This window comes from Esox lucius, chromosome 23 (assembly GCF_011004845.1).
Source record: "Esox lucius isolate fEsoLuc1 chromosome 23, fEsoLuc1.pri, whole genome shotgun sequence".
Classification (NCBI taxonomy): Eukaryota; Metazoa; Chordata; class Actinopteri; order Esociformes; family Esocidae; genus Esox; species Esox lucius.
The window spans coordinates 17,832,399-17,859,778 of NC_047591.1; the positions used below are offsets into that span (position 1 = coordinate 17,832,399).

The 27,380-nt window shown below is 43.9% G+C and overlaps 1 protein-coding gene across 2 annotated transcripts; it reads right to left on the reverse strand.

The window, feature by feature from the left end:
• Window positions 1-5,014: 5,014 nt before the first annotated feature.
• Window positions 5,015-26,362, reverse strand: ube2h (ubiquitin-conjugating enzyme E2H (UBC8 homolog, yeast)). 2 transcript variants are annotated; one of them, XM_010887297.4, is made up of 7 exons: window positions 26,109-26,362; window positions 10,976-11,052; window positions 9,682-9,753; window positions 9,506-9,545; window positions 8,859-8,911; window positions 6,917-7,045; window positions 5,015-6,662 (listed from the first exon to the last, which is right to left on the reverse strand). In XM_010887297.4, exons 1-7 carry the CDS (start codon window positions 26,159-26,161, stop codon window positions 6,538-6,540), a joined length of 549 nt encoding a protein of 182 aa, XP_010885599.1. In that variant the 5' UTR covers window positions 26,162-26,362; the 3' UTR covers window positions 5,015-6,537.
• Between the last annotated feature and the right edge of the window lie 1,018 nt (window positions 26,363-27,380).

Below are 27,380 nucleotides of genomic sequence, written 5' to 3' on the forward strand. Positions count from 1 at the left end.
TACACCTGTCAAATCCCCTCATATGTCCCACAAGCGCATATGGTTTAGGGGTCCATTTGGGATTGTGCCAAAGGGCAGAGAGAGAGCTGAGGGGAGTGAGGGAAAAAGATAGTGAGGGAAGGACAAAGTGAGGGAAGGATGGTTAGATCACAGAAAGTGAGGAAAAAGCGGAAGCGATGGAGGCAAGCAGGAAAAAGATCACATGCCACAGAGCTCAACCACTCTCAAGATCCACCGCTTGCACATTTGGTTCCTGTGAGTTCTAAGTGCTCTCTCCTCACTGCGCAGATAATCAAACACAACATTAGAAAAAGGACGAAACAACGTACAGCGCTAAAAGTTTTAATTCAGCTCCTCTGGATTATTGGGCTCACGTGAAAGAGGATAGGGAGAAGGAACTGATTGCTACGTGAGGATGTGTTTTAGGGTGAAGGAGATTGAAAACAGAGTTGATAAGGCACGCAAAGGAGAGCGGAGCCACGCCCTCCACTGGGCTTTTTCAGAGTAGCATCATGGCAGTTCCAGACTGTTACACTATGGTGCCTTCCCCGAAAATTCAGAAATATTTTCTTTTCACAAGGATTACGCATTCATTGTCTGTAAGATTGTATTGTACTGATAGCACAAATGACCGGGAGACACACGCAGGGAGTGTTTTAAGTTAATGTTTCAAATATTATTTGACAAAATTGTTCCAAGTGCCCGAGATATTCCCAATTGAAAATGTCTTAGTGGTTTCCCAGGCCATCTATGAGTTGCCATAGGACTTGTCATCTCCTCATACTCGCCTTAGACACTCTCAATCTCCCACAAGTAGCTCCATTTTCCCTGGTCAGGCTGGTCTTGTGTGCTGTATGAAGAACATACTCCTCCAACCAGAATGACCCCCTTGGATTCACCTTTCAGAATTAGAAGCTTGAGGGCACAGAATGAATACTGTAAATAAAGGCAATGCGTACATTTTACCATTGCGGATTTGAACGAAGCCTTTTAGCCCCTCGCCAAGACACTGTTCAACGGTCCCATCGTTCTGAAAGGATCTGATTTCTGAAAGCAATAAGGCTGAAACTATATCCACCGTGGGGGTTTTCTGCCACGTTGCTTACACCCATCCAGGTCTCTCGTATCTACGAGGGGCCACCAACTGGCTTGTGGTTATCTAGGCTGGACAAAATTCGATAATGATAATGTGAATGACTCGAGCCATGTCGTCATGGGATGCTCTGCCAGGAGAGATACAAAACCATATTGTATGACAGGGCCCCCACACACTACATTGCATCTTAATTTAGTTTGGTGTGATAATATCCTGCTGTTTCTAGCGGCGTTGTGTGTTCTGCGACAACTACATTTTCAGCAGTCTCTTCAGCCCTAGGAGGACACCAGCAGGACAAGTACTGCATGTACAAGGGAAACAATTTACTCCATTAAAATGAAAACTAAACCTGTCAACTCCTGACGACTGACTCATCGTCATCGTCCTATACCTGATATATCAACCTCAACCTCATCTTTGACTGGGTGTGTATTCATTCCAACGAACAACATTTCCCTCGCCAAACCTTTCGCCAAACGGAAAGAAAATAGAACAAAACTGGACGGGCCCCGCCTGAATTTGTCCAATAGAAGGCCTGTTTGTCGTGGCCTAGTGTGTTCCAGTGGTGTAAAGCCCTGCTTCCTGTGTGGAGGTACTGCCGCAACACAGGTTGGCATCCGGCCCACAACACTTTTAGCAAAGACTCCGCTCTCTCATTCCCACGTTCCCATCAATAATTTCAGAAAAATGCCTCAAAATATGTATTTAAAAATACAAAAAAATACATCTGTTTGATAAAACATTTTGCAACCACACTGTTTGGCATTTTTGTCTGGCAGAATGAATACTGCCAGCCAATCTGAGGCAACTGTTGGCAGAGCTGTACTGGAGGCGGTAGACTTCTAGTGATAGGCTGCCATCTAGAGGTAATGAACAGTATTACAGTTGAGGTTTTGGACCAGGAGCATTGCGGGATGACTGGAGCAAAGAACGTAGGCTGGATCGCTGATTTGAGATGTTGGGCCCCCAGGCAGGGGCAAGCAAAAAGTACACATAAGTCTGACAGATGGTCAGGACTGGCATTTCATAGACAATGTGGAAAAGAAGACTCTCTGCCTCCCATTCTTTGGGGTTTGTGACTTGGTGACCAGAAGTATTGTGGGATGACTGGAGAGGGAAAATTATACACTTTCAGAGATGTCCTAGACAACAAACGATGCAGCAATCCAATTGGGCCAATTGAGACAAGACTAATTAATTTCAGTTAATTAGTAAAGCACCCTCATTGGTGCTTTATAGCACAAGGCAAGTCTGCCACAAATTGGAATCAGTAGATTCTCTCTTTTTGGCAGCCTGAGACAAACATGTGCCTGTTTTAATGAGTCACTGACAGTTTCTTTAAAAGTTCACCCTATTTTACACTTCCAGCAATTTTGTGATATCTGGCACCATTTAACACCCAATCGGCAAGGGACAGCAGAACATCAACGTGTCCACCAATACACATCTCACCAGGTTGCATTTGCCAGGACTTTTTTTGCCCAGGCAATTTGCACATTCTCTGCCCAACAACCGATTTTGAGGTACTCCAACTCACCACAATGAATCGCCAAAGTGAAACAAAGCAACCCTGTTCAACATTCTTCCCCACAAACACTCTGCTTTGAGCAACCATTGTCCATATCCAGTTGTGTGTATGGGCCATTTGATGTCAGATGAAGTTTAAAAAAAATACATTTTCTTCTTCTGAATGTCAGTAAATCAATCACAGCAGACCATTTTCGTGAAGAACGGGGACCTATGTGAAAACACAATGAGGTACATCACTAGAACTAGTTCAGATTTTATTTTGCTTGCTATAGTTACAAGAGCCCAATTTTTGGGGGGGATAACGGCTATTCCAGAAGGAACCCATATTCCATTCTGGAAAATACAGGGCTAGTTCCCCAAACTGAAAGAGTCTGACAACATTTTATACACCTTTAATGTTTTATTAAAAAAAAAAGAAGTTATTACAGTTTATTTATACACAACTATTTAAGAGGTTATAATCCTATAGATAGAGAGCATTTGTCTTCTGTGACAAGCATGCCCACTTCACAATGCAAAGTAAAAGGAGAGAATTTAGAGGGGGAGAAAATTGAGGAGAGAAGGAGAACTATATCTTCCATAAGACCAAGGACGGATTAAATAAAAAGAAAAAAAACTTTCAACTTTTTTCAGGTATAAGACACTGGGTACCAAATACAGAGTTACTATAAAAAACAACCATGTCCCATGCTGTGAACAATGTTCCCAGGAGTAAAAGCAGTACAATTGTGTTGGTGTGGTTTGGAAGAAAAAACAACAGTAGGGAACGTGGGGTGCAAATGATGGATCAAGCCCCTCCACTCCCGATGCATGCAAGACCAGTGTCTGGGAGGTATAGGACAACCAACAAGGTTCAGGGGTGACGCTACAAAACATCACTAGAGGGCGCTGATTGCGCAGATGGAGAACGCCTCGACTCTTTCACCCATTAATGTAACATCTTTCCCCCAGAAGCCAGCAAGCCCTCAATACTGACTCTGTGTGTGTGTGTGTGTGTGTGTGTGTGTGTGTGTGTGTGTGTGTGTGTATGTGAGAGATGTGGGGCTGGGGATATGTACTAATCTCTTAGTAACACACAAACCTCTACAAAGATAACTGGTTTGGCCACGCCTCCCTACCTCGATACTACTTGAACACAGGAAGATTTGGGTAAGTGAATGCTGGGAGAACATTGGCATGCCTGGTCTTCTGTATTTAAGGGGTGTGGGGAGAGAAAACATGTAAACGAAGCAGGAAAACATTTTTCACAATCTTTTCAAAAATAATTTTAAACAAAGTTGCATCCGAATCACTCATTCATATTTATTGGAGATTTGGGGATTCTAAGTCATTTTGGAGTCCTCAAGACCTATATATAAAAAGAGAAAAACGAAGGTTATAAATATTCCTCTTGATGTAGAGTTAGCTTGGTGGGAATAAAAAGAAAGGGGGGTGGTAAAGAAACAGAAGATGGCGGGTTTCCAAAACAATTCCCATAGTAACAAACCACAGCTAACTACATTTTGTCTGTGTTGTGGGGACAATCCTGCTGAAAAACCTTATCCATTGTTATGAGGATCACTCTTCAAAAATACCAAAATATCATGTTTTTTCCCCACCACATGAAAAGCAAATGTTCTTGATCACGCTTCTCCACTTACTTTGATGATTTCATCCAATCCTTTTTACTTCCTTACAATACTGTGTGAATGTGAAACAAAAAACTAAAACATAAAATCCAATCCAATACTTAAACAGAAAAAAATTAAATTCAAGTTTAAATTCTCTTCAGCATGACACAATCTGGCTGAACCAAAAGTAAATACATCTTTTAAACGGTGGTGCCCGTAAATGATTTGATTAAAAATGAGAAAACAGGTGACGTTTGCGATCTACAGTGAATAAATATAGGCAGCTGTGGATACCTCAGAACCCAATAGCAAGGTATTCTGGTATATATCCTATTGACATCATTCAGTTTTTGCAGGCCCTATTTTGCCTGTGAAGGAACACGGGAAGCCCAAGCCAACATCACTGTCTTATTACCAGGCGATGGGTTGGACCCAAATCTGTCTTTGACCAAAGAAGAGAGGTGATTATCCAGCGGCCTTGAACAGTCAGGCTTTTAGAGAACACTGAAATTAAAAAAAATATATATATCTGGGCTTCTATCCAAGCTCTTGCCCAATGTGGCCTTGGTCACACGGCACAGTGGCTGATTCTTTCATCCAGCCTACGACTTTGTTTCGCACAAACTATCATACCTTCAGTAAACTATGCAGATGTAGCAGATCAACACACTTGACTACACATCTGCTAGTTGCCAGAGTAAATTGTCATTCACATTCACGTTGATCTGTACATCTCTAAACTTGCAAGAAGGGGATGAGCAGGTATAGATCTATGAAATATCTGAATGGACACTTTAATTCAAAACTTAAATCAATTATTGTTATACTTATCAGACAATTACCTCAAACAAGCTAACTCTATATTGTAATATACCCATATGTCTTCAGTTTGTCACCACCCTGCAAACTAACTACCCCTACATCAAGTCAAAAACACATACCATAGTTTAGCACAAGCGATAGGCAAAGTTGATAAGAACAACGTTAGCAACAAAAAAAGACCATCAGATATCTCCCCCCCTCCCCCCACCCCACCCCCTGCAACTTCCCATCTCTGAATGACAAACCCAGGTAAATGACTAAGCCTTATTAACATCAACTCAAAGCAGTTTCTACACACGCAGTACTCTTTTAGTTCAGCCCTACACTAGCCTAGCTCAACACAGCCCAATGCAATGTCGCTTCTGGATCTTGCCCAAACTGTACAGGATGACTTTTGGAGAAATCAAAAATGGTCTTTTGCAGTAAAAATCTTAAAATTAAAAGAAATGAGTGGGAGGGGTTAAAAATTACAACTAAAATTGAGCATTGTGCTTTTTTTTTTTCTTTCATCAAATATGCCTCTTGGTCAGCCTCTTCAACCTCCCCTTGCAACATACTGGAGGAGTGGCCATGATTTACACCCCTAACTGACTTTTAAGGATAGATAACACCTTTTCTAAAAAGTACAGGGAGTCAAACCCATACCAGCTTGGACAGGTTTACAAAACGCTTTGATTGGTGCGCTGGCTGGATTCATGAGGACAAAACATAGGATAGGTGACCCTTTACAAGTCTGTCGATGTACACACACAAAACATAGGAAGCTCCAAATCCCCAGTCAAAGGAAAAGCAGAAATGAACACAAAAAAACCTACACTGGTGATAGAAAATGGATACTGAAGCTGTAATTACACTCTTTCATACTAGCTTAAAATACAAAATCTGTCATGTACGACACACCAGCCAATGACGGCGACTTTGTTTTAACATGTGTAATCAAATCGAAATCAAACAACATTTCTGCCAGAAATTCCCAGACCTTAAACGCCCTTCACCATGAATGTGACCGAATTCTCAGCAGCTCTTCTTCCTGGACACATTGTTGAGATTAAGTGAAGGTAGATCTCCGATGTCCCCCCCAACTTTATTCAGCTCAGCCTATGGGTAGGTAGTCTCCATTTTGTCCCACTGCCGCTGCATTGTGGGTAAGGTCAACGTGAGGTCAGACTGCATGTTTCTGAGCTAACAGCAGCTAGCGCAGGATAGTGGGAACAGACAGCGTAACAGCCAACACAGCACTACAGGGTTTGGAGGTGGAGAAAGAGACATGGCGGGAAAGAAAAACACCTAGCAGATGGGAGAGGTGTGTAATGTACACCAAAGCTAGATATTCATAAAAATCCATGTTTTAGTAATGGCAATAATAAAATAAAAAATAAAATAAAAATCAACTTGTTTAAATATGAATATAATAGTCTGCTTTCTCATGGTTAGGAAATGATAGAGTCTGTGGTTTCAAAGGGGAGTCGGCTCTTATCACTACAACTCCATATCCTGGGCTTCATCTTCTGAGAAATCGGACATGGAGCTTTCCGATGAGGAATCGCCCTGGCCCTCCTCCTGCTCCTTGAGAGCCTCCTCTGTTGCATATTTCTGGATGTACTCTGTGGAGAGCAGGCAGCAGGGTCAGTACAGCAACCTCATTGGCGGGAAAGCTTAGAATCGAGACGTAGGCAAGTGTGCAGCCAGCAAGGAAACGTAATAACAGACAGACAGGACTCACACACACACGAACGCAGACAGACACCGAAGCTTTAGTACATCAAAGCTGTGGACAAAGGGTATTAAGAATGTACACAACATCTGCATGACTGAACGCTCCTGGTCCCTACATGAGATTGAGCACGAGAGTGAGCACCTTTGATTTTCTGCTTGTACTCCTCTGGCCGATGAAGGTACATGGCGGCAGCGTCTCCATTGAGCGGGTCGATGGGGTTGGGGTACGCCAGCAGCTGAGGCAGGAACGACTCAAAGATATTGGTGAGATCTGTGGCGCAGGAAAGGAAACATTGGCATTGCAGAGAAGGATGCATGTTGGACTTCAATCTGCTAACCCATAAGACAAGGTTTTTAAATGAGAACTGGAAATCCTCACTTCCTTGTATTTTCCTAGGTTACCTATATTTGTCAGGGCTTGAGGAATTATCGTACTAACTACAAATGTCCTAGGACAACACAGAGACGCACGCTTTATGTGACAATTACTGTTAATTCTGTGGCTGCTGAATGCATGTACAGCATGTATTTTAATTACAGACAACTTGGGGAATGAAAAATGGTCCAACGCTTTCTTAATAATGAAAGAGAAAACAAATGTTCTCATATAATAGTCTTTGGATTGGCGAAGAGAGTCGACAGGAGGAGTGTGACTTTAAAAAACTGTATTAAGAGTAGGTAGTAACCTGAACTAGCCAATGTAGCTGGACAGCCAATGTAAGCCCCAATAAAACTAGTAGCCAAAAAGCTTAATGTTTGCCAGTACTATGAAGATTAGCTTCCTGTGGTAGCGTTCCCTGCTCGTATATGGGCAGAACGGGCAGTCAGTAATGCGAAGTTCTGTATGCAAATTCTCTCTCTCAAAAGCATTGACCTACATGGTATGATGGTGCATAGATCCGTTTGACAGTTAACGGACAGAAACACTGTGCATCGTATTTTGATCCACTGGTCTCAGGGTGTCTAGTAATTGTATATTGTACGTGAATTTCGGTTTGCCCATGCAGATCATCTAAATCTGTCTGCAGGAAATTGAACACCCAAGGCTTACTGGGCATCACTAGAGGGTAAGCCCAAATATTACAGGACCACATGAGATTGGGTAACCTTGGAGACGAGCCCAGTGTGGTAGAGATCTGATCAAGTGGCCTTGTTCCCTATCCAGTTGACATACAATGCTTCATTCATTGGCTAATACTGTTGCAACTCCTTTATTAAAGTCCTGTACTTATATATAGTTCTAGAATTGTAATTGTCCACACAACAACACAGGCTACTGGCAAAGCCCAAGAACACAAACAAATTGCGAAATCATCTCGCCTTATCTAAAGCGACAACAAAGCAGCGGTCCACAACAAACAGAACGATGCCTCCAAGGAATAAACAAGGAAGCCAAGACACCAATGATAATTCACCAAAAGTGCTTTGAGAAAGTTGCAGATGAGGAAGACTTCCCCAGAATGAGTTGGTGGTTATGATGAAGCAGGGTTATATATTAATACTATGGAATATGACATATGAGAAAGAAAAAAAATTGTTGAGGAAAATACATTGAGTGTTGTTCTACCTGCATAACATTCAAAATGAGTGAATCTATCCATTTGTAGAGAGAGAGTGGTTTATTACTGAGGATGTAATGAACACAGAAGGATACAGTAAAGAGTGAGAAACAGACTGACAGAAAGATGAGAAAGAGAGATTGAGGAAAACGGAGGGGAGAGGGGCACAAACCAAGGCATGAGATATTCTGGAGATGAGGGAACGAGTCACCCCTCCCAGAGTGGTTCCGTTCCACATCTGAGGAGTTAATAACTGGTGTCAGGAGACCTGTTCTCTGACCTTGTTAGCCTTCTCCACTAAGAGGATTACCGGGGAAACTAGCCATGCCCTGTTTCTACATGTACCCAGAGGTAACCACTTTCCCACTTTCTCCAGTGACGCCAGCAGCTTTGTTAAATGACAAGGGGGGCGGCCAATCTGCATCTTACAAAAACATACACAGACAACTTTCACACGTATATTTGCGCATACACGCACTCTCTCTCTCTCTCTCTCTCTCTCATGCCCTGAGCAAACACACTCACCGTAAAGGGCCGTCCACGTCTGGTTGATGACATCTAAACACACTGTTCCTGACCTAGGGATGAGAGAAGTTTGTTTTCTCCCATAGAGCACACTTTATACACACTCACAACTATGTTCAAAAAGAAAGATTCCGGTCACGAGCACATCTTAGGTCTGCTGAGCACTTACCTGCAGGCATTTCCAGTGAACACTAAAGCAGGTAAAACCTGCTGTAAAGGTTATGCCTGCCTACTGGAATGACCGACCTCGAATATAATAAAGAACATGCAGCCCACATCCAAATACCTCTGGAAATACAGAAGCTGTATCTAGAATCTGGCATTAGTGGGGAGGGGGGTGTATCGATATGCTGATCAGCCAAATCACCTTTGGTGTCCTTGAATCACTCAAATTAAGCTACATTACTGGTCCATAGAGGACACACATGCTCTTAACTGGGTCATCGCTAGATCTTCACAAGATGGTTGTAAGAGCTCGTAATCTGTCTTAATTTCAGGTGAGGGCAAAGGTTAGGCCAGGGTTCAAGTCAGGTGGTTTGGGATGATTAGCGTTTTGAAGCTCCGTGCTGTCATCTGTTCCAGCCAGACGAGTTAAGAGACTCCCATAATATTTCACAGTTCCCAGTCAAGAGTGGTGATGAACTTACGCTTCATCGATGTTGGGATGGAAAATTTTATTCATGAATCCTGCGAGAGATGAAGGGAAAACAAACAAAAACAAAGGATGAGAAAACAAAGAAACATGCAAATCAACCATGACCGTCACCTATCACTCAAAGTCAATGGGGAATTTGACCCTGCCCCCCTACCCAGTCCCTTTTACCTATTGACGGCGATTTGAACGGGTATTTGTCCGGTAGATCTACTCGTACCTTCCACACGCCCCCCTCGTACGCTGCTGAATGGGACACACAGAAGGGATCATAGACAGGAAAGATGACATCCAGAGTTCACAACCAGAAAACGGTAGGAAAAAACAGAGACATTCCGCTCCAAGCATAAGGCCCCATGTGGTGGTTAGGACAGAGTGGTTCTCAACTCCAACCCTCCAGAAACCCTAAGATCACACAGCTGCAGTAGCCCAAACACTCAGCTAGTTGCAGGCCTGATGATTAGTTGGCCAGCTCAATTGGCTGTTTGTACAGAGCTCGAACAGTATAGCATGCAGCTGGGGACTCAAGAGGGACCCCTGTCAGACGACGCGTGTTTCTCTGACAGGAGTCCTTATCCTGGTAATTATCACTTACTAAAACCAGACATCCAGGCCGGCTGCCTAATATCAGCACAGGACAGAAGAGGAGAGCTGTAACCCGACACAATGGCCATAAGAACACTTTTACATCACCGAGAACAGCAGCAGAGCCTTTCCTGAGCAGTAGGAGGCCTAGGCCCTCCTTTGATTTTACATAGCAGAATACATCTCAGACAGCAAGGACCTATTTACTCAATTATGTGTAACACCAGAATAGCTGTTATGTAACCAGACATTCCATTTGGAAGGACACATATTCAGAACCCAGATACTGGTACACACACACACAGAACACACACAGAATGCGCGCACACACAACACACAACACAGACACTGGTTTGTGTATACACACTCAGAAAATAGACACTGGTTTCCACAGTCCCAAAAAAATTTGTCCCTGGCTGTATGTTAAAGCAGATGTAAAAAACATGGTGAGAAGCACCAAGCTCCCCCTGCCATGTTCCAATCCATTTTACACTCCTGGCCATGTGAACTTCAGCTCTGTGACAGCCATGTTCCAATCCATTTTACACTCCTGGCCAAGTAAACTTCACTTCTGCGTTTAGAACAGAAAAGGAGGCTGACATTCCTGTGGCAGCTGACATGAGGGCTTCAGTCCAATAGGCTCATCTGAACAGAATCTCTGTTGTGCTGGATTCTCCATTTAGTTATGAATGCGACTAAACCTCCAAAATACCAGTGATTTATAACTGCTATCAAAGATATAAAACAGACATGAAAAACGTTTTCTGAAAGTTCAGGAGACAAAATGTCTACTTTATGCTTTATAGACATACCCGTGACACAATAGAATGGATAGCTCACATACAGAAATTATTTAGAATTAAAAAAACACAACACTTACTTCCTTGTGGTCCGTAAAATTTCACTACAAATTCATTGAGTCCACTGAGGATTGTGACTTCGTGCTTGCTCTCGATACTGAGTCAAGGTTAAGGATCTTGGATGTTGGGCACACTGGATTCTAATTACAAAATGATCTAAAATGCCACTGGAGTTAGCTAAATATATCAATCAATCAATCAAATGTATTTATGAGCCCTTTTTACATCAGCAGTTGTCACAAAGTGCTTTTACAACACACCTGGCCTTAAACCCCAAGGAGCAAACAACAGTATTGTTGAATTTCAGTGGCTAGGAAAAACTCCCTAAGAAGAAACCTAGAGAGTACCAAGGCTCAGAGGGGTGACCAGACCTCTTCTGGCTGTGCCGGGTGAACATATTAAGATGACAATTGTAATAATTAATAGATGCATGTGGGCTGAGTCCAGAGTCTATTTAAACTTAGTCCAGGTTGGAAGCATGACCAGATGGACAAGGACAGGGACAACATGGGGAAGGGGGAGGTGTCAGCACAGTGGCAGCTCAAATCGTCAGGTATCGTCTTGATCTGCAACACAACCAGGAGGACTTTGGACAGGGACAGCAACGGGTCTTTCAAGCCAGGTACTCAGCAGGTGTGGGCCAGAACCTCCTAAGTTCAAAACGGGAGGAGACTGGGAAAATTCAGAAAATGCATTCCTCATATCAACAAGGATTTATAATGGAGAAGGAGAACTTAGTGGAGAAGGAGCACTGACCCTAATCCCCCAGCACAATAATATAGCAGCATAATACCTTGGGACTGAGACAGGGGAGGTCCGGGGACAGTGGCCCTATCTGGGGGAGGCCCTGGACAGGGCCCAGCAGGCAGGAAATCAATCCACCCCCATTGCCAAGCATCAACCAAAGGGACACCCACCAACTGCAACCACCCTGAATGAGGGCCGAGTATTGCCAGCAGACTACAGCCCAAATGCACAAATATGCAACAGAGAGTCAACAACAAGCCAGCTACTCCGCCCCCAAGAGGCATTGGAGGGAGGGCATCCCAGTGGCAAGACAGCAAGGGTGGACAGTATCAAGCCTTTCTGGTCACCTTCACGCCCCTGGGCCAGGCTACACCTAATCATAGACCATGCTGTAGATGAGTCTTTAGTAGACACTTGAAAGTTTGCACTAAGTTTGCATTTCTAACCTTAATTGGCAAATCATTCCAAAGTAGTGGAGCTCTATGAGAAAAGGACCTGCCTCCGGCGGTTTGTTTAGAAATATAGTATGGATTTCATTTGTAATCTTCTTTTGTTTGGGGGTGGCGGAAACATATGACCTCTTTAATATGATCATGGACCTACTGATGGGGAAATGCTTTTCCTGTGCAGGGTCAGAGCAGGGTCACTTAGGACATATTTAGGACAAATTGTTGACACAATTCTAAGTGGTGAATATACTTGTGTGCACTGGAATAGCAGAAATATCCTGGAAAACTGGAAAGCAAAGGGGCAGACAGTGTCATCTTGTTCTGAAAAACTTCCATGGAACTCAACCCAGTAGTTTGACCTGTCCTACTGGAGTAACAGCAGCCAAGTCTGGGTGTGGAGGCCACAGCCATAAGAGGAAAAACATTAACCTGGAGTAAACTACAAAAAAAGGCATTACACGTAGTTAAGACGTGTAAAAAAATAAAATGATAAATTATAAAGATTGCGTGCTCTGGCAGTATGAATACTCCACTATGAATCTGATTGACCGTGCAGTCAGACTACCCAAGAACACCACTGATCGGGCTGGGAGACGCTGCAGCTCCAGTGTTCAGCCCCGTCACTGCCCCCCACCAAATCACTGCCAGATGACTGCGCCCCACCCACCGGCACCACCACCAATGCTCTATGGAATATGGGGGCCCAGCCGTTCAACAGGATATCAGGGCCTAGTAGTCAGATCATATTCAGGGGGAAATAATTTTTCCAAATGCCCTTTTGCAAAAGTCACCCAACCCCCATGAAAAACAGCCTTTCACTGTCAACTTGCTTCAGTACAGTGAGCAGACGACCATAAGAAGGGACTTTCCAGCATATAGAAATCAAAGGTGACCACCTACCCAAAATCTAGCACCGCCACTGTGTCGGCATGGTAAAACATAATTTAGCGCTAATATTATAAATAGTCTACCAGCGAATTACCGCAGCGAATGTGAAGAAAACAATTGTTTCAGCAGTTTTTGTGGAATATTTGGATTTTAAAGTTTACTGTCAATGATCTGGCAACCTTGCATACAGGTCCTGGCGTCGCGGAGATGAGTAACGTCAGAAAAACAAGTGGATCCTAGTTTTCTTTTACACCCAAGCATGTACAAATATTTCAGTAAAACGGAACAATCCCTAAACTACATCCAATCTTTATAACATTTGTTAACGTTTCTGATGATGTCTTGTAGAATCCCCAATTTTTTTTCAACAGAATTTGCGAGACAGACGAAGATGATTGGTGAAAAGACGATTAGATAAGGGTATATACTCTCACCAAAAACATTATATATGCAATATACAATGTAATAAAATATACAATGAACATATGTACGTTTCTAAAAATATAAATGTATAAACGTGAAGACGTTGGATTAGCGCAAGCAGCAGAGCCAAGTACAGCTGAAGGGAGTCGAGAGAGGGGGATAAATGATGTGGCGCCCCGGGCAAGGGGAATAAAAAAACAACGCAACAAGGCTGTAATATATAGGCCTACAGCTCTCATGCGTTTTTAATGCAAGTCAGATTAACAAGAACATAGTATAACAATGAAAATAGACAACAATAATATTGACTGTAATTAATTATTACACTGGATGGGTGATTTCATATGTGATTCCTAGATCTTCTAATAAACATAGTTTTGAAGCACAGTGGCAAAATGTTTCTCAGGGGACTCAGATATAATGAAGAGGGAATGATATGCTCCGAGTTAGAAGCATTGAGGAGCCAATGTGTTTGGGGACTACTGGTCTGGGACAGGCAGGGGAGTATGAAAAACATATCAGGGAAGTTTTTGTAACATGTTAATATGTAAAGAATAGATGAATTGCTTGTATTTTGGTTGCTATTGTATTAGGCAGGACATTGTAGCGTGCATTAGCTGCTCAAGTAGACATGGATTACAGGGCAGATTTAACACTATAATAGTTGTCCTTTTCAAGTGTGTAGACAGATATTATATATCAGAGAGGGGTGTCTGGTGGAGTGGGGGGGGGGGGGGGTTGGGGCTCCATCTTTGCCTAATTTTCGAGCCAGGAAAGACTCAGACAGAGTTAGCTTAACAACACTCCTAATGTTCTCAACCGAATCTGCTTACATTCATCTGTGGCTGCCTTCCAAATGGCATCCCCCAATGCACTACTTGTAATGATAGTGGACCCTGTAGTGGTCCACATTAGGAAACAAGGGTCCATTCGGAACGCAGCCATAACCCCCATGGCCGTCCAGAGCCACTGTCTTTGATGAAACCAATACTATTACTCACACAGACATCCTCATCTGTCATCTGGGGCCGCCAGGACTAACAGCAGGAGGCCAAACTCCACTGACCTCCAAATGCTCTCAACAACTGGCGCGGTAAGGTGTGTGGGCCGGCGTCTTAGACCCAGGGACGGACCCTTCTAGGCTCCAAAGAAATTGGCCAAACAAAGGTTCTATGTAACATGTACAGCAATATTCTAAGGAGTTTGCTGAAGGGCAGACACATTGAAATCTTGGCCTAGGCTTGTCATTTTCCAACATACGCGGTGTGAAATTCACATTCTGATTCCAATGAGACACGATAATCTGGAATCTCCTAACATGTGTAATGCGGCGTTTCTTCCTTGTTGCGCTGTCATCATGTTGTGTTACTAGAAGGTTTTTATACATCAGGTTTTGTTGTGTTACAGTCTGGTTATGGTCATGCTGTGTAACTACGATGTTTTGTTGCTGCCCAGTTGTGACGTCTTGCAACAAGAAACATGACAGAGAGGGAGAGAGCGAGACAGAGACCACAGCCTACCCATCAAAGGTAGGCACAAACAAACCTGGTTACCAAAAGAATCCAGAACATGTGGTCACTGTACGACAGGTGAGGAGGAGACAGAGATGCACTTTCTACTACACTGCCAACATTACACAAAAACCAGACAGCATTTCTTTTATAAATTTGAAACACTACTGCCATCATTCACCATGCTGTCCAATGAGGAAAAGATGCAGGTGCTCTTGGGGGAGGGACACACAGCCCCGCTAGCTGGACGCTTCCTCAGAGAGTGCCACAAAATAAGGGATAACCTGTAACCCGCCGTGAACTGTTACACTTAATTCATTATTTATGTATTCTCACTTCATTGTTACTGTTCACCTCAGCGTTTTAGCTGTTGCTAGGTCTTTCGGATGATGATGGTCCTTTCTGCTCTTAGTGTTGTTATGACTGTTATTTGTTCATTTGTACATTATATATGCACTCTGAGCAATTTGTTATTGCTGAATATTTCTGACAATGCTGGTTATTGTTGTTCTTGATGTCACCTTAAATGGGGCTGCTACCGTGCAGACTCCTTACTGTACCTCTAACTTTGGCAATACGGTTGTAATAACTGTCATGCTAATAAAGCTGAATTGAAAGCTGAGAGAGAGCGCGACAGAGAGAGAGCGAGCGAGACAGTTTTGTGATCAGCAGCAGCTGGCTGTGGATAGACTCCTGACAGAGTGAATGGAGCCCAATAACAGAGCAGCGTCTAACCCCTAAAGGGTTCTAACTCCAGGTTATTTTAAGCTCAGGAGAACATGCCAGGGCAGACTGATTCCCTGGCTTGCTTCACCCAGGAAGTGTGTTTTGTTGCTCTGAGGAAAGGAAGTGATGTAGCATACCAGGTGGCTATTAGGTGAACATTCTGGATCACACCATTTCACAAGGCTGTGACAAAGTGTAATACAACACAGAAAGCAGAGAAAACCACAGGCATACTGCCACAATGCCATCTAAGCCTCTAAGCCTACTACTTATCCATCAGGACAGATGGATAAGGACCCGTTACACACAAATGTAATGAATTCAAGGATCAGTCTACATCAGTCTCCACACACATCAAGACTAGAGATCAAAATGGCAGCTCCATCTAAAGAGTTGCATCTTTGGCCTGTACTTTAGGTTCTATTAGCCTTCGTGTAAGGGGATTCTACTAGCCAGGGTGCTTTCCAGAGAAAGCGTTGTGGTTGGAGAGTACGAAGGGGGGAGACCGCGAACCTGGTGGGGTTGAATCAGCATCAGACCCCAGCAGTAGCCCCGCAATAACAGGGGGGGGGGGGGGGGGGGGGTGCGCACATGTCAAAAGAAATACACCCGAAATATGGAAGCTGAAGAGATACAGCAAGAAACGATTTCACCCACATGTGCTCTGGCTCAGATTTTGATGGCACTGGTGGCATGTGAAGCCAACGTCTCCATCCGTCATGACGTCGCAAGAGTTTCATGGTCTACCCCGCTGCTTTTGACTGATACCACCCAGTAAGGCACCAAGGGGTGTATTCAGCCCGCCTGCCCAGAATGTAAAAACATCTCTTTCCCCCTGATGCTACCCAGGCACATACTGCCACGCAAAAGCGACGAAAGCAGCCGACGGGCTAAGAAAACAAGGGCCTCGTTGGCTACAAGCCTGGTAAAGAAGCTGCCATTCAGCGAGAGATGAGGTGACAACGTGCAGCAGAAGACTGAAGTCAAAGTACAGTGGGACCCCCCTCACTCTTTTGGGACTTGATTGGATCCCTCCAAATGGCTTCTCCACTGGGTCACTTTAACTCCCTCTCCTGGGAGCCTCAGTGGGCACCCTGACACTGTAGTCGAGTTGTAAAGTGCTATGGAAAGCAACACATTATAGCTAGAATTCTATGAAAATGATGGGACTTCCGTTTATTGGAAGCAGCTTTATTCCATTGAGACTGAAGAACAAAACTGGATTGATTTGGTCTGAACTCTAGGCACAAAATGTAATTTCATGCATAGCCATTCAAACCATCCTGGTCAATAGTCTGTCTGACACACCCAAAGTACTCTCTGTAACGTGGTGTAAAACCGCTCCAAAGTGGTGGGGAATTTAGAGACCTGAAATAACACTATTGACATACAGTGGGGAGAACAAATATTTGATACACTGCCGATTTTGCAGGTTGTTTTACTTACAAAGCATGTAGAGGTCAAAAATCCAGAAAATCACATTGTATGATTTTTAAATTAATTAATTTGCCTTTCATAAGTATTGACATAAGTATTCGATCACCTACCAACCAGTAAGAATTCCGGCTCTCACAGACCTGTTAGTTTTTCTTTTAGAAGCCCTCCTGTTCTCCACTCATTACCTGCATTAACTGCACCTGTTTGAACTCTTTACCTGTATAAAAGACACCTGTCCACACAATCAAATAGACTCCAACCTCTCCACAATGGCCAAGACCAGAGAACTGTGTAAGAACATCAGGGATAATAGGCAAGCAGCTTGGTAAGAAGGCAACAACTGTTGGCGCAATTATTAGAAAATGGAAGAAGTTCAAGATAATGGTCAATCTCCCTCGGTCTGGGGCTCCATGCAAGATCTCACCTCGTGGGGCATCAATGATCATGAGGAAGGTGAGGGATCAGCCCAGAACTACACGGCAGGACCTGGTCAATGACCTGAAGAGAGCTGGGACCATAGTCTCAAAGAAAACCATTAGTAACACACTAAGCCGTCATGGATTAAAATCCTGCAACGAACGCAAGGTCCCCCTGCTCAAGCCAGCGCATGTCTAGGCCCGTCTAAAGTTTGCCAATGACCATCTGGATGTTCCAGAGGAGGAATGGGAGAAGGTCATGTGGTCTGATGACACAAAATAGAGCTTTTTGGTCTAAACTCCACTCGCCGTGTTTGGAGGAAGAAGAAGGATGAGTACAACCCCAAGAACACCATCCCAACCGTGAAGCATGGAGGTGGAAACATCATTCTATGGGGATGCTTTTCTGCAAAGGCAACAGGACGACTGCACAGTATTGATGGGAGGATGGATGGGGCCATGTATCGCAAGTTCTAGGCCAACAACCTCCTTCGGTCTTGGCTGGGTCTTCCAGCATGACAACGACCCGAAACACACAGCCAGGGCAACTAAGAAGCATCAAGGTCCTGGAGTGGCCTAGCCAGTCTCCAGACCTGAATCCAATAGAAAATCTTTGGAGGGAGCTGAAAGTGCGTATTGCCCAGCGACAGCCCTGAAACCTGAAGGATCTCGAAAAGGTCTGTATGGAGGAGTGGGCCAAAATCCCTGCTGCAGTGTGTGCAAACCTGGTCAAGAACTACAAGAAACCTATGATCTCTGTAATTGCTAACAAAGGTTTCTGTACCAAATATGAAGTTCGGCTTTTCTACTTACGTCATGCAATAAAATGCTAATCAATTACTTAAAAATCATACAATGTGATTTTCTGGATTTTTGTTTTAGATTCTGTCACTCACAGTTGAAGAGTACCTATGATAAAATTACAGACTTCTGCATGCATATATATTAAGTGGATCAAAACAATAGTCCCAAAACGGCAAAACCACCCATCTGTCAAGTCCGGCCAGCCAAGATAACTGTCCTGTCATATATATTCAGGGCTTTGACGCTACACTTAGACTGGCAGATCTTTATTCTGTTGTGGTGCGAACTTGCACTTCCACTACTTCAGTAACCCTGACCCTAAACCCTGACCCTTCTGTAACCCTGACCCTAAACCCTGACCCTTCTGTAACCCCGACCCTAAACCCTGACCCTTCTGTAACCCCGACCCTAAACCCTGACCCTTCTGTAACCCAGACCCTAAATCCTGACCCTTCTGTAACCCAGACCCTAAACCCTGACCCTTCTGTAACCCAGACCCTAAACCCTGACCCTTCTGTAACCCAGACCCTAAACCCTGACCCTTCTGTAACCCAGACCCTAAACCCTGACCCTTCTGTAACCAAGACCCCAAACCCTGACCCTTCTGTAATCCAGACCCTAAACCCTGACCTTTCTGTAACCCCGACCCTTCTGTAACCCCGACCCTAAACCCCGACCCTTCTGTAACCCAGACCCTAAACCCCGACCCTTCTGTAACCCAGACCCTTCTGTAATCCAGACCCTAAACCCCGACCCTTCTGTAACCCAGACCCTTCTGTAATCCAGACCCTAAACCCTGACCCTTCTGTAATCCAGACCCTAAAACCTGACCCTTCTGTAACCCCGACCCCAAACCCTGACCCTTCTGTAACCAAGACCCTTCTGTAACCAAGACCCTTCTGTAACCAAGACCCTTCTGTAACCAAGACCCTTCTGTAACCCCGAGCCTAAACCCTGACCCTTCTGTAACCAAGACCCTTCTGTAACCAAGACCCTTCTGTAACCAAGACCCTTCTGTAACCCCGACCCTAAACACTGACCCTTCTGTAACCCCGACCCTAAACACTGACCCTTCTGTAACCCCGACCCTAAACCCCGACCCTTCTGTAACCCCGACCCTAAACCCAGACCCTTCTGTAATCCAGACCCTAAACCCTGACCCTTCTGTAACCCCGACCCCAAACCCTGACCCTTCTGTAACCAAGACCCTTCTGTAACCAAGACCCTTCTGTAACCCTGAGCCTAAACCCTGACCCTTCTGTAACCAAGACCCTTCTGTAACCCCGAGCCTAAACACTGACCCTTCTGTAACCCCGAGCCTAAACACTGACCCTTCTGTAACCCCGACCCTAAACACTGACCCTTCTGTAACCCCGACCCTAAACACTGACCCTTCTGTAACCCCGACCCTAAACACTGACCCTTCTGTAACCCAGACCCTAAACACTGACCCTTCTGTAACCCCGACCCTAAACACTGACCCTTCTGTAACCCTGACCCTAAACACTGACCCTTCTGTAACCCCGACCCTAAACACTGACCCTTCTGTAACCCCGACCCTAAACACTGACCCTTCTGTAAGCCCGACCCTAAACACTGACCCTTCTGTAAGCCCGACCCTAAACACTGACCCTTCTGTAAGCCCGACCCTAAACACTGACCCTTCTGTAAGCCCGACCCTAAACACTGACCCTTCTGTAAGCCCGACCCTAAACCCTGACCCTAGAAACAAAATACGATCCTACAGCTTTCCATGCAGACGATCCTACAGCTTTCCGTGCAGACCAGTGTTTTTCAACCTCTGGTTAATAACTACCCTCCTGCATATAAGTCCGATTTCCTTATTTCCACTGGTCATTGTTGCACCTAAACATAACAGTATATTGGAGAGCCTATCTTGGAGACATTCTGACATAAAAAGACATCATGTTCTATGTGATCCATTTAATTCTGGAATCTAGGACAAGCTGAAAATACACATCCAGATGAGCCTATTCTAATCTAATAGAGTCAACTGCTCTACCCCAATGGGGCATGGGAAATAGAGTACAAAGAGACTGGAATGCTGCTATTCTACATGATGATTAACTGATGACAACTTATAAATGGGTCACACATCTGCATCTGGTTAAAACCAATATGGAGCTGTGGAGTAGAAGGCTATCCCCTTACTTTACCTGAAAAGCAAATTGTCAAAATGTCTTGTGCACATTTACTGACTGAACAAAACTACTCCTCCAATGGATCCCTCTTGTCGCTCTGCAACCAACTCCAGTTGTATGAATTAAAAAAAATATTTAAGCCAAGCTAACCCAGCTGTTCAGGAGGTGGCTACAGTACAGGCTGTGCCCAGGGCACAGCTCTTCCTCAACCAAGGGTTTTAGTACGGTAACCCCTACCGCTACTCTGGGGTTTTAGTACGGTAACCCCTACCGCTACTCCGGGGTTTTAGTACGGTAACCCCTACCGCTACTCCGGGGTTTTAGTACGGTAACCCCTACCGCTACTCTGGGGTTTTAGTACGGTAACCCCTACCGCTACTCTGGGGTTTTAGTACGGTAACCCCTACCGCTACTCCGGGGTTTTAGTACGGTAACCCCTACCGCTACTCCAGGGTTTCAGTACGATAACCCCTACCGCTACTCCAGGGTTTTAGTACGGTAACCCCTACCGCTACTCCAGGGTTTTAGTACGGTAACCCCTACCGCTACTCCAGAGGAGGATCAAGATAGCAGAGTGGCCTGGCAGTTTTCAAGCGGCAGGAAAGGACAGGCTTTCTGTACACACAGGCGTCCCAAAATGACAGGAGACAAAGAGAGGAACTCGGGAATGCATCTGTTTCCCTGAGCTGACTGTTCCCCCAAGTCCTTTCTGTTGGTAGTGCGGGATTACGGAGGCCCTGAAATCTCCCAGGAGGTCCAGGGCTCGAGGGAATGCATCCTGTCACTCAACAAAGGGACCCGGCTATAACAGAACCCTGAACCAGATTTAGGAATCCTTACAAAGCCTGTTATACACAGTGACCAGTGGGAAAAACTAAAGGGGGTAGGCTGTTTTTGGGATAAACATGTTAAATATCTAGCATTAATTATGCAATAAACACTCCTTGACATGTAGTGCATGACGGTCACAGCTAGCCTCCAAAATATTTCCTTCCCCCCCCCACTGATTGAACATTTGCCTTTTCAGGGTCTGTAAACACACAGAACTACAACAGCCATCTCCCTCCCTACTGCATGCTAGAAAACCAGTTGGTTCAGCCCAGCAACTAAAGGGGGCTGGTTCAGTGAACCGCCATTCAGTGACATCACACGAACAGAAACACATGCGGGGGGGCTGGGGGGGGGGTTGGGGTCGCATGGCTCCTGAAAGGGCAAACAAAGGCAGGCTGATGCAGGCCGGATGTCAGGCGAGAGGCAGGTTGGAGACAAACCCAATACAGCTGTAGTGCAGGTTTGGTATTCCACTCAGTGACCGACTGATTCATGCTTGATTTGCGTCTCTTTGTGAGGGACTGCTGCAATCGCATTACCAGGTAAGATGTTCCTGCCATCCTTCTGACAAGATGGGTCCAGCAAAAAACCCTCACTTCTATCAATTCCAGGTTAAATTCAGCCAAGACAATCCAAGTCTCCTCACAAACCATTTACACAAATACTTCTGTGCAAGCAAGCAAGCAAGCACGCAAGCACGCACGCACACGGCATGAAACTGACCCAAAGAATGATGATGGATAACTCAGCACAGCTCAGGTTTTATTAGTTGCATGTGCAGGACACACAGAATACATCCTCCAGCAAAAACACAGACTTGCAGGTTCTCTATCGGAAAAAAGCCAGACAAGGGGGGGGGGGGCATATTGAACTGTCTCACATAGCACAGCCTCACTGAACATTCATGCGCAGGTGTACAGCTGATATCCCCCCATCACTTATTTAAGGGCATTCAGTCTGAGACTGAGACTGGCCCAGACTGAGATGTGTGTGAGAACCGGGACATGTTTTTTTTTTTATATCCAGTCTCAGCATTAATAACAGATATCCCTATCCTAATTAATTCTTAATAATGAAATGGCACGACACCTCTCAGTACCATCATAAGGCATCACCGAGAAGCGGCAAAAACCACACAAGCAAACAAGCCGACTGATGTTTCCTGAAGGTTGAAGTGCACTGTCAAAGGCTCAACTGACGCCGCATCACACTGGTGTCTGTCGTTCCTGGGTGCCAATGTCCGTTTCCACTTTTCTGATGCTAGGCGTAAGGTTATTGTACCTTTGCAACCCTATGCAACGTACTGTACTGCATATGCCACACCATAGCCTACATTATTTCTTTATATTGTGTCACATACATAATGTTCAGTCTTCAAACGAGAGGAACTGTTCCTCTGTTCCATTTCAGTCTTTATAAAGAGTGTTTAAAGGGGTTCCATGCTAAAATATATTTCCCCAAATGCATCAAAGAATCCCTAAGAAATTCAAGTTGACGCGTGCGTATATCGACCGCTTTAGGACCGCGACCCTCTGTTCGCTCACCTTTCAATGTTCAAGTTGAAAGGTTATGTAAACGATAATGTAAGGTAAGGCACACCTCTCACATTTACCCTATTTTTGTAGTCATAAATGGCTCATAGCGTTACAGTACAGCAAAAGTACTAGGCTATATGTAATAGCAGATTGTATTTAATCGGTTTTAAAGTCCCTGGGGCTTTCTATAGCACGGCTATATAAAGAGGTCTTCAATATCACCACTTGCTACACAAGTGCACCTTCCCATAAAATAGCAGCTCCTTAATGATGCAGACATTGTTGAAAACACTGCAATAGAGTGAGGTACTGCCAAGGCAGGTCACAGGAGGACTGAGGACATGGGGTTGCACACATTCCCACCAGACGAGAAGTCCAAATACTAGTCGGTGGAGTCTGCCCCGCCTGATTTGGAAACGCTCAAGCGATGCCATTCAGTTAAGTGTAATCTGGCCTTTTTAAAACAGTCCTACGTTACGCTACCTAAAAGTACTTTCTGCAGTTGATCGCTTTCTATACTGCAGGGATCAATGATGGTTTTAACATAGCTCAGTTAGTCGGAGAGAGCCCGAAAGAGTGAGAAAGACAGCGAGAGTGTCTTCTTTCACCTCAAGTGCAACAACACTTTCCGGACCTCCACCAGGGCTATTTTATTACATCTTTCAAACCTAATTAAACACCTTATAAAAGGTATGTACCTTGGAAAAGGTAGGTGGCCAAATTGTTTGCCGTCTTAGGGTTTAAGCCCTTGCCCTATAGTAGACTTCGAGGTCACTGGCACATCATTTCTGTCTTGAATTCCTTGGGGAGCCTGCGGCAGATTTTTCAACCCTCTTCTAGTGCCGCAGCAAATTAAGTGTATGGTTCTCAATGCCAGTCAACCCAAAGGAGAAGTGTCCTTCTACAGCTGGGGAGAATTTCTGGTTATGGTTACATGTGGGAGGACATGGCGATATGGAGCAAAGAGAAAAGCTGTGCCGCCAATGTAGAAACAAACTCTACACAAAATGGCTTCCCAGTTTCCCCAACCCCCAAAAACACAAGCCAACTAAAGCCTACAGAGGTGCACACACGTGAGCCATACAAGCAGAACATAAATTGCCATTCTCTCTTGAACTCAAGCTGCCAGCCCTGTCACACAGGTCCCTGAATGATTGAGCAGGTGGCTTCCAGTGAGAGTGAACCTGCTGTGACCCGTCACAGAGCCCCAACAGCATTGGAGGACCGTGGGGCTTCACTTCACAGCACCCAGTACGGGTGCACACTGCATATACTAACGTAGCTTTCAAACAGGTGACAAACACAGCTGAACCCAGTGCTGTGGCTAGCAAGAAGCACATAAACACCACAATAACTGAGCCATAGAGTAGCAGGTCTGAGAATTACACAAGGTTGCGTGTCTCAACCAAGAGAAACATAAAGAATGTTTACAATCTGCAGACCCAAGAATAAAATTAAGAACTAAATTTTACTCCTGTAGCAACTTCGTGGAGATCATAAAGTCTAACTGGAGTTGCAACCGTATCAGCAGCATGTGTTGCCTAAGAAAAGGTTTCTTCTCACTTTTCTTCAAAGAAGAAAAAACAATGGTGGCACACACAAGTTCTTCGTTGGGGGACATGCTTTTGTGGCTTGAGTGGAGGCAGGGCTTCATGTTGTTTGTTTTCACCAACCCACTCCTCCTTCCCCATATTTGACCAAGAACTGCAGTCACTCCATCAGCTGTTCCTAGTCCCACCCTCTAGTGGTTTCCGGGTAGTAACAGACTACCCAATCATTAAACTCTGTTCTAGTGCAAAGCACACTGGGGACAAAACAAAACAACTTGTTTTTCTCTCTTTTTATACTGAATTGGGCAAGGAACATCAATGGACAAAAATAACTAGGTTTTGTAACCACCAAAGCATATCAACTTTGCTTTGGTGGTTATACTTCCTGTCTATTGATTAAATCTTTTAAAAAAATAAAAATTTGAAATAATTTATAACACAAGGGAACTCTCCGAGTGTTTATTGCATGTAGCTAAAGTAACTACCGAATTCGGGGCACAGCACCCAACAGGTTCATGGCGTCTAATAAATTCAGAGTTAACAAGGTAGCTAGTTCTCTAGATACTGGCTCAATAGGGTTTACCGACATTAACTAGATAAGCTTGAAAGTATCGTCCACTCTATTTATTTTACATGCAAACTATTAATGTGCACCAAACAGCTTTCATTATTATTGATACAAATCCAATATTTCTACCTGGCTGCAGTAGCAGCGTGCCTACTAAAGCACCATCACCCAGCCAATCAAATGAAACGATTAACATCTTTGAGTGACACCAAAAACAGTTTTAGTTTGTTTTAGGACAAAAAGTACGGATAATATTCTATAAGCCCAAATAGAAGATAGATAGGCCTATTACTTCTTTTGTCGTCGACGACACATACCAGCAAGCTAGTCGAAATAAATACGTTTTCCTTGTGTAGCGTTATGTAAACAAACGTGATATAATACTACAGAACATGTGAAAATATTAAGCAACCAAATAGGACAGAACTACCTAGTTTGGTTAGGTTCTAGTACCAAGTTGGCTACCGTTAGCTGGTAGTACTAAAAGAACACTAGGGCAAAACATAACAGGACGTCTGTTTGAGTAGCAGGCCAATATTATTTGATGGGCTAACCTTAACGTTAGCTAACGTAACCACGTCAACAACAAGAACCGACTGAGGTTGAAAAACTGAAACAGACAATACATTGGCAGCAGTCTTAGTCCGAATTCCAGTCTTGAAATGACATCTAAACAAAAAAGTAGTCAACTGATGTAACTAGCCAAATTATTTTAAAAAATTCAATTTAGCAATAACATGTTGTATTTCATGGTCTAACTAGCTATGGTTAGTTAAGCACAATCAGTACTCATCTAATGCTAGCTAACTGCGACGTTCCATTAGCATTCGAAATACACTTTTCTTTACATAGTTCTAGATATTGCAAACGTTAGCATTTACAAAATAAACTAGGATACCATTAATTCAATATCCATACATGTTAAAACTACACGTTCAAACAACTGTCATTAAAACGGCAGCTAACGCTGGTGTAGCCAACTGTGCTGTACCGATGCAAAACCATAATATACTATAACGTGCTAGCTAGCGGTACTGAAAGACGCTTAGCAGCTAGTTACAGTACCTAGCTAGGAATAATTATTCTGTTATGCTCATAAAGGATACAGTTTCACCACGTCAGTATCCATTCGCCTTTTACCCGGACTTGGAGACGACATTTTTATATTCCAATGTAGAAAACCAAGTCGTAACTGATAGCAGCTGGAAATCAAGCTGTATTAACCCAAAGTTTACATTTGCTACTGCAAATGCGTAGCTACAACTAAATCTTTCCACTTCCCCCCACTTTCTAGCTGCAGCTATTTCTAGCACCGTCTCTCTCACTTCCTATGTCTCACTGTCCTAAACTACAGAGCAGGGTCCGGAACTGAAGCTTCTGGTCCGTCCGCTGATGGCGTCATATACACGAGACAAAAAAACGTCAACAGAAATGGCAACATTTTATTTGTAGTCTAGGTGTATTTAATAATCTATGCATCTGTATTTCGGTCTCCATACTAATTATTGGTTGATGGGGAAAGGGTCACATAAGAAAACAGATCAATATAAAAATATTTATAGAAAATGTTTTCCCTGACAAATGTGGTAATGGTGTATTATCAATTTTTCAGGGTAGGATCTCCAGCTTCAGTTTTTCCTTAGTTTCATATTGCTTGTGCCTTAACTCATTGACTCTTCAAAATCCACTGGAGGAAAAGGTCAGAGCTCTGTCTCTGTTGAGAAAAAGCTTGAAAGGAGTGGAAATGACAAGGATGTGATTGAGAAAAGTCCTTTGTCCTCAGTCCTGCTCAAGCTGGCAGCAGTGGCACACTGTGTATGCCAAAGCTTCAGCCAGACACTTAAGACATTTTTGAGGACCAAACTGTATTACCATAATAAATATATTTCCCCTAATCCTTAGACTAACCTTTTCTTTTTTAAATCAAATTTGTGTTTAAATATAAAGGCTTGTTTCAGTCAGATTCCATGTCAAAAAGCAATAGAAGCAATCCAGTTCCAACAGATTCACCACATTGACATGTGACAGGTTGGCTTGACGTTGCATCTATCCTCCAAAGGTGAATGCACTAAAACTGGACAGTAATTGGTAAGGTAGACCAGAAGCAAATGGTTACCAACAAATAGAAAGACATAGCCATAGCCATTATAAGAAAGTGGACTAAAATGAACATTCACATTCAAGTCAACATACCAATGTTCAGTGATGGCATTATTCCATTTATAGATCTCCTGAATAAAAGGGGAAATCCAGTCATACAATGGCATGGCTATCAGGTAGCTGCACACTTAACACCTTTCCCTTTGTTGTGCGACATGTTGAGTAATCTCAGACACAATGAATAGCCCCACAGAACCAAAAACCATAGGGTATAACTT